This window comes from Ptychodera flava, chromosome 22 (genome assembly GCF_041260155.1).
Source record: "Ptychodera flava strain L36383 chromosome 22, AS_Pfla_20210202, whole genome shotgun sequence".
Lineage (NCBI taxonomy): Eukaryota > Metazoa > Hemichordata > Enteropneusta > Ptychoderidae > Ptychodera > Ptychodera flava.
In genome coordinates this window covers 26,941,025-26,949,298 of record NC_091949.1, presented here as the reverse complement: position 1 = coordinate 26,949,298, position 8,274 = coordinate 26,941,025, and the positions used below count along the sequence as shown (strand labels likewise).

General features: G+C 37.8%; 1 protein-coding gene across 4 annotated transcripts; it reads left to right on the top strand.

Moving 5' to 3' along the window:
- Positions 1-834: 834 nt before the first annotated feature.
- LOC139123085 (H/ACA ribonucleoprotein complex subunit 1-like) lies at positions 835-7,638 on the top strand. Of its 4 annotated transcripts, none has more exons than XM_070689072.1 (7): positions 835-973; positions 2,351-2,554; positions 2,991-3,142; positions 3,613-3,672; positions 4,353-4,488; positions 5,276-5,381; positions 5,785-7,638. In XM_070689072.1, the coding sequence occupies exons 2-6, from the start codon at positions 2,392-2,394 to the stop codon at positions 5,377-5,379; spliced, it is 615 nt and encodes a 204-aa protein (XP_070545173.1). In that variant the 5' UTR covers positions 835-973; positions 2,351-2,391; the 3' UTR covers positions 5,380-5,381; positions 5,785-7,638. The 4 variants fall into 4 exon arrangements, with proteins under 4 accessions (XP_070545173.1, XP_070545171.1, XP_070545172.1 ...); XM_070689071.1 differs by having other exon boundaries at positions 845-982; XM_070689070.1 differs by lacking the exons at positions 5,276-5,381; positions 5,785-7,638 and having other exon boundaries at positions 4,353-4,670.
- Positions 7,639-8,274: the final 636 nt, after the last annotated feature.

Below are 8,274 nucleotides of genomic sequence, written 5' to 3'. Positions count from 1 at the left end.
GGCTCTGTGAAAACGTACTTTCAGACATCGTCGTGTTTTTTAACGCTCATTCTGTGATATTTTCTAAAGATAAATTAGTCAAATATGCCTAGGCCATCAAAGCGGGCGAAACAGGCGCAAAAGGCGCGGAGATCGAGTGTTGAAAAGGCCCGAGAGCAATCATCAGGCGAACACGAGGTTGGTCCGCGGCCGCTGCAAATCGGCACTGTGGCACAGCCTGTGCGACCTTGTTCAATTGTTGACTTACCATCGGAGGTTTTAACCGAAATTTTTCAGTATTGTTGTTTTTTTAATAAAGGTGATGATGATCATGTCCAGTTTATGAAAGTGAAGAACTTCTGTAACTTACGTATGGTTTGCAGCCGATTTTACGCTATCGGGACAAGTGCATAGCATTTTGTACCAGTGAGAGAAGAGACTGTTTGTGTTTGTAAGTATCGGCATGAGTCATAACAATGATCGATGGTCCTGAAGATGAAATATTCCAGGACAAAATCACTGCATTGCAAGCATCCTTACATGTAAAGTGTTACAAATATATTGTAGCGATGCAATGGTGAAATTTTCACGTTCACGTGTACAAGTTCTCTACTTGACGATGTCTCTGCGCAGGGCAGGCGAGAAAACGCAGACGAATAAGTGTGTCGCAAATGACTAAATAAATTTTACCGTAAAATAACTCAGTAAACGAAGGTACTGCCCTGAAAAAAATACAACAAATAGCGCTTATACAAGTCTTAAAAAACATGAGCTTTAGAACTCGGGCAGTGGGAATTATAAGAATCAATGTCGGTTGACTCTGACAAAGATACCTGGTTTGACAAAGACTGACGTAAAATTTGTCGCAAACACTACCATTAGAGGGTAAGTTACAGTGCATGTGGTTAGCAGCGTACAGCGTGGACGGCGGCGATTAAAGCTGCAACCAACACGAAGCAAGACTTTCAGATCCAAGCCAAATAACTGCGTCCTGGTAAGTCAGGTAAGTCAGTGAATTAGATTGCACGTACTGGCGTGCAACAGCCGCACTGCTGAGATCTGATTGCCGCGATCAGTGGTCCTTGCTTCGGTTGAACCTGAACTTTGAAGCACGCGCTGTTACCCCACAAAGGCACTATGGTTGCGGTCCTACTAATTACTGCCCGTCACTGCCCGTCAGGAAATTAACCTTCCAATTACTGTAATCAGTCGATATTTCAATACCAAAGACCACTACTCTTTGTAAAAACGAACGAAACAATATTCCAAGATCCGAAAAATGTTGATTTTCGAACGAGTAGCAACGCTAATCGTGTGATCGTACATGCAATGATGATGCATCACCATTGGCCATACGTACTGCCCGTCGACGTCCGACCACTGCCCGTCACTGCCGTCGGGAAATTTACCTTTCAACGACTGTAATCAGTTGATATCTCATATCAAAAACATTACTTACTATACAACCAAACAAAATTGTCGTCCCAGACCCCAACAACGTTGATTAGCGCTCCAATATTCACGTTAGTTGTGAGACAGGACTCGGGCATTTGGAGTAAAACAGACTCTTATTTTGTAGCTTTCTATTATATAAGTGGTCTTTGGTATTGATATATCGACAGATTACAGTAATTGGAAGGTTAATTTCCTGACGGGCAGTGACGGGCAGTAATTAGTAGGACCCCTATGGTTGCACTATGGAGGTGGAAAGACTACCTCCACGGTTGCACGATGTGTTGTGTTTTGACTGTGAAGGACTGCTGTCTTGTTCGGGACTCTGTTTACCGCATCAAACGGCCTAAACCACAGGCCGGCAACACAGACCTATACCTAGGGGTTGGCCGATAGAGCCGAGTACATCAACTCGGTTGCTGCACAGTGGCAGTATTGGTTGTGTCCATGGCGCTCATGCTGTGTGTGCTCAAGAGTGTGTATGTGCACGCTCTTCCAATCATGGTTTGAAATGGCATCTATCAATATTCAGCTTCAATTGTGTACATATCATTTTAGAGAAGCAAAAGATATCTGTCCTACAACGGGTGAAGAAGGAGAAAAAACAATAGTTTGCCCCGCTGTATACCTGGACCAAAATCAACATATGTCTAGCACTAGCAGTCCAATTTGCCGGTCGTGTATTTTTCCATTGAGTACTTTACCAAAAAATTGTTGTGGATCAAGGAGCAGTGGATATGCACAACTATAAGTATCAAGTTGTGGTTTAGCTAAAAAGGAAAGTTCATGTAAATATATTACTCATAATCGAATTTTACAGTTTTCATGATATTGTTTTTCTTTCCTTATTACATACATCATAACAAATCATTACACTTTTGTAACTGTTATGTTTGTCTAATATATTTTTTATCTGCAGTTTATTCAAAGGATTTTCCATGAAGATTTGAATTTCTAAAAATGTCATTTCGAGGACGGGGAGCTTGGAATGGTGGCGGTGGTGGCTTCAGAGGAGGAAGGGGTGACTTCAGAGGAGGAAGGGGAGGTCGTGGTGGCTTCCGAGGAGGGCGAGGAGGTTCCTATGGTGATAGGTGGCAACAAGGCCCACCAGACGAGGTTGTAGGTATGTTAAACAAATACATTCAGAACAAATACAAATTGTTTTAAGATCCTTTTACAAACATGTATCCTTATTCACTTTTAGCTGTATGTCTATCGAGGTGCTTAAACTGTCTGTAATAGCATAAAACAAATCTATTGCTAGTTCAGTGAATTCCGTGGGGTGCAGTGTTTTCTTTTCCTGGCATTAACTTTCCCATAGTGGTTCAGCAAGCATACACAATGGGATTTTTTGGGTTTACTGATTTACTTATTTAAATCATTTATTCACATCAGACAAAAACAAAGCAAGTTCAGTGTATTTGAATGCTGATGCAGTGCCACCTTTTGTCACCATGGTGTATCCGGTATCCATTGTTGCTGGTCATGTCTGTTTTTATGTAGGTCAATGATGTGCCATTGATACAGTATGTGAAATATTTCAATCTTTCTGTTCACAGAGGCTGGTACACTGATGCATCCGTGTCAGGATGACCTTGTCTGTAGATCCAAACTGAAAGATCAAGTGCCGTACTTCAATGCGCCCATTTATCTGAAGAATAAACAACAAATCGGTAAAATTGATGAAATATTCGGGCAGATTCGAGACACAGTATCCTTATAAACATTACAGAGAATTAGACTACTTAATTTGACTGATTTAGCTTTACAACATTTTGGTTTGGTGTCAATAATGTAGCATGTGTAGTTGTTGGTCAGTGTCAGATGTAATGTATACAATATATCAATAAGTTCCAGTCACTCACCAAGAAATAATCTTTTTTGTCTCTCACCCAGTTCAGTGATGTATTCATTGCTCTGTTGTGTGTGATGTGTGATAGCGAGTATGTGAGTGCGAGTGCTTCATGAACTCTACAGCATTTGGAGGGTCACAGTCAGAGTCATTGTAAGAACTTAGCTCAGTCATTTAATCATTCTTTTTATGGGTAGGGATTTGGTTGAGCAGTTTTGACAGTGATGTCTTTGCTAGGTGACTGGGTGCCATACGTTGTGAGTTCGAATCCGATCAAAAATCTTCCGAATTCTTTCATTGATGTGCAATTGCCTTGACTACCATCACAGTACTTTTCTGTAAAACTATCAGGTGATGTGAAAGCTGGCTCATTTGATGCAGAACAAATTGTAAGTCTTCTGTCTTGTTTCTCTCCAACAACTGTTCTTCGAATCTCTTCTCTATAATGATGATGCTTATGTGTTGTTAGTTGAACAGATACAGTGATAGGCATAAGGTATAATGTGAGCATGCACTTCATGTTACACACACACTAATGGGTGAACTGTGTGATATTTGGCTGTGGAGATGGGTACGTTCAGGAAATGGATTTTCATATTTTTCTGTGGGTTTTGTCAAAAGGGAACAAATGTTTTGAGCAAAAACAAATATTTCAAACAAACAAAAAATACTGTCCAAATCAACGCCAGCATCATTTTCAATAATTAATATGACAAAAATGTTGATGTAACTTCAGAAATCAATACTGAAATTTAACTCTTTTCTGTAACATGTAAAGTTAACCAAGAAGGTCCCAAGAAATGCCACTCATTTGATGCTTTCTGGTGCCTCTGGAAACAGATTTCTAGCAAAAACAGTACTTGGCCTTACTTTAGCCCATCCAGTGAAATCCAACAGTTTCCAATAGATTGGTTGCAACCGTGTACATGTACACAATGTAGGGGATGCAGGTCAAGATTGGGGAATAACTCTATACAAATGAATAATTGGTATTTAATACCTCTTTGAAGATGATAACAGCTAGTGACACAAATACTATATGTGGATTTTTATCTCTTATGTTTTCCAGTTTTTCATCGATCCAAATAAATTACTGCCACTTCAAAGGTTCCTTCCTGGCTCAGGAGGTGGTGTGCGAAAACGAGGAGGAGGCCGTGGGGGTAGAGGGGGTCGGGGAGGCAGAGGCGGTGGCAGAGGTTTCAGAGGTATGATTTTAAAGACAATTATGGTATATGGTGTGCTATCTTTTGGAACAGTTCCTGACAAGTCAAATGTAGACATTTTAGAAAATAACTTTTCATGTCTGTCAGTACTGAACCATGTTATTCTCACAATCTTTGCCTGGTGTAATTGGATACTGAAAGAAAATTGAGAAGTATCTATGATTAGTGAGTGGCCTTTGATCTTAAAAAAGCATGTGGAACAGTTCTTGTTATGTTTATAAATACCTACTTTATCAATTTGAGACAAAACATCTAGAAATTTGATGTTATTTACCTTCACTGTTTTGACTTTATCACTGTATGTATACTCAGATGTTTATATTGTGTCATACCTTTGAATGAACGAAAGGCATCAAGTAGATCGACTTTGCAACAAGGTGATCACTTTTACATAATGATTTTGTAGCATATCAGGGCATTTTCTTTTCATTTGCTAATAGTTTGGATTATTTCACATTTGTTTTGTTGTTTATTAAACAGGCTGAAATATTATTGATATCACAACTTCATGCATGGAAAAAGAATGTGACATTTAGTCCCTAATATGTTTCCCATATGTCAGTTTAATTTTAGCACAGACTAGAATTGATTTTCCAACCATACCATTGCTTAAGTGGCCACAACATATTGTGTTGACAAGACTAATACTTGGTATTTCAACTTACTTCTGGAGAAGAATAAGACGTTTGCATTTTTTACAGAACAAAAATAATGAAAAAAATTGCAGCTATTGTCTCCCTTATCAATGTATTGTCTGTCTTTCTTTCAGGGGGCGGAGGAGGAAGAGGGGGTGGCTTCAGAGGAGGGGGAGGAGGAAGAGGAGGGTTCAGGGGAGGTGGACGAGGATTTACTCCAAGGGGGAGGGGGAGATAAAGGTAAACTATAACTTTGTACGCATAGAATCATTGCCATCAATCCATGTGTTTCCAGTGAAGATATTCATTCTAAAACCCTCCATTTTTAAAAAGCAGTATTCAAAATAATGAATGTTGTTTATTGATTATGTGAAAGGTATAAAACCTGCAATAATTTCAGGTCATCAAGTAACCAGTCAAACCTATTTTGACTTCTCTCACTTCAAAAATGTAACAGCGTAAAAGATCACTTTTATTCTGACTTAAACTTTACTTTATCACATAACTACAAACAGGGAATTTTATTTATGACTTTTAAAGTTACCTTTACAATGTTTTGTATGAGATTTGTTTTACCAGATGACTATATGGGATAAGTATTTATAATATATTGTTCATGCCTTTTTCCCACTACTTTCCGTAGGGATGAACTTTCACAAAAACCTGGAACAATATGCTTTCACCAAGTTGTCAATCACACCAGTGATTCCTGTACTACAGCCCAGCTCCGGGGTCAAAGCATGGAACCCAATACCTAGGATCCATGGAATAGTCCGTGAAACTGCCCCTGTGTAGTGACTCTCAGTCTGATGTAAGAACTTCGACCCAACGAATGGATTGTGTGATCAGCTTCCAACATCAAAAGGAAAAAAATAATTCATCAATGAAATGTTTGTTTTATCAAGTGCAAGCCATTTTTTAAATAAAATTATTTTGTCAAATTCATACATGAGAAATACATGTAAAATGAATGTACTTGTTTTCAGAACATGTTGAAATGTCTTCAATATTAAATGTTTTCCCTTTACTATGACATCTTATTATGGCTTAGTACTATGTGATCAATTTAGCACCAGTCACCTTCTACTGAATGCCCGTATTTTTGTTCTGAATATGCATATTCATATCGCCAAATTTAATTCTTCCACCGGCATAGTTTGCTTAACCCTATCATTTTAATTTCTAAAAGTTGATCTGAGTACAGGAAAATGGAGTGAGAAGCTTAAAGACGAAATTTGAATATGATGATTGTTAAGACCTAATAGTATTTGAAATAATTTCTGCTTACAGTAATCATGAAGTCACAGTGTTTACTGCTATGAATTATAGCACATGTATGAAGCCCTTGAAATGTACCTTCATTAATAATTTTCTTTTTATTGGGGAAAAATGTCACGTTGTGGTTGAAAATAAAATTCCATGACAAACCAAACCTAAAGCAGATGCGTATGATATATAATAACCCTGTTCAAGATTTCTGTGTAAATATATCCAGTAGACTTTGGTTTAATTGTGTGTATGACTGTTTATAACACGCATCTGTACAAATGAACATTTGATTCATCAATGCTTGTTAAGAAAATTTGACGAGATAGATACTGAGAGGAAGCCATATTACAATGCAGTACTTTCCTAGGAAGACCTGTTCATATTGATTCATTTGTACCAGAAGGCAAGTAAGATAATGTTCCAAAAGGTCAGTAAAGACAAACAAATTACTCACGCAAGAAGTGAGAATAGCCCAGTGTTCTATGGGTGCACTGAAAAAGAATGGTTATAGGATTGGGAAGTACAAGCGACAGTTCAAAATAGACACTTGTGTTGAACTGGCACAGATTTAAAGCATCTCTGATAATTTCATGGTTTTCAGATGCGGTTTACCGAACAGAAATTATTTTGAGAGTGTAATCACGTCTTGCACTTGGTATGAACTCTGTGAATAATTGAGAATAGGTTTTAGGGGATGTTACAAATATTTTGGTAAAATTTATGAGAAAAAGGTTCCTTGGCATAGCATCGTATCCTCATGAATCTCTGAGAGCTGAGCAAAGAAACCAAAGTAAGTCTATTAGCAAAAAAATCTTTGGAAGCACCAGAGGAATGCAAAGACACACATGTCTTTAATAGTGCATTTGTGGTGATTACACGTGTTTAGAAGGCAGCAATCTTGGAAGGTTGAACCTTCAATACCACAAAGGTTAGTTTCAGCGAACACCAAACTGAATACCCAGTGACACAGTACTGGGTCAATAGTTTCCGTCTGTATTTTGTAGCATTGTACTTTCCGATCCTGATCATTAAATTTTCTTGCTATGAATAAGTGTTACCGTGACAATGATTTCTTTCCTTGCAGTCTTAGTCCAGTGGAAACCTCATGAATTCACTGTTTCATCATAAGAAATATTCGGTCTATTTTTTCCTTCAAATTTTTTATTGTATTTTTTCCAGGATGAAGTGCCTTTTATTTCAAGAAATAAACTTCTTTCAATTCAAATTATTCCACCAAGTGTATGGATTTTCTTTTGGGGGTTTGAATAAGTTTCATGAGCATAGCTTGCATACATTTGAATGCAGATACATGGAGTCAATGACCCATTTTGAGGGAGCAATTGACCTTTGCATCGGAAATGGCAACCCTCAAAGGGTGGGGATGGTGGGGGTGGTTCTGTGAAAGAAAATTACCTTGGCTTTCAGTCTTGAAATTTAACAAAATTGCACCAATTCAAATCTATTTTGGAGGCTACAAAAAAGACAATCACAATGCATTTCTTTCATTCGTACCTCCAAATTGATTGAATGTACAGTACTTGAATCTGCATTTCTGTTTTATAAAGACTGCTCCACTTCAAAATTCTGATTTTATAACTTCTGTTCTTGGATTGCAAGTTCCTATGAAGTTGTTATTTGAAATATCAACATCAACCACACTACCATTTGCACCTTTTTTTTATAAAGTGCTTCATTGCATAGCTAGTACATTTGTTATATATGTACAATATTTTGCGACCTATAACCTCAATGACAAGGTATTCATTGTCATAGAATTATAGGAGAAATTTCTTGGTTTGTGCCAAGAAATTCCCTTGGCTGCTACAATTTTCTATCAGTGTTATTTAGTGAGATAATCGAATGG

Bases quoted from the DNA above. Each gene is read 5' to 3' on its own strand.
- LOC139123085 (XM_070689070.1), top strand. From the start codon at position 2,392: ATGTCATTTCGAGGACGGGGAGCTTGGAATGGTGGCGGTGGTGGCTTC. The intron at 2,555-2,990 runs GTATGTTAAACA...TTCTGTTCACAG, and splicing joins CCCACCAGACGAGGTTGTAG to AGGCTGGTACACTGATGCAT. The intron at 3,673-4,352 runs GTAAGTCTTCTG...TATGTTTTCCAG, and splicing joins CATTTGATGCAGAACAAATT to TTTTTCATCGATCCAAATAA.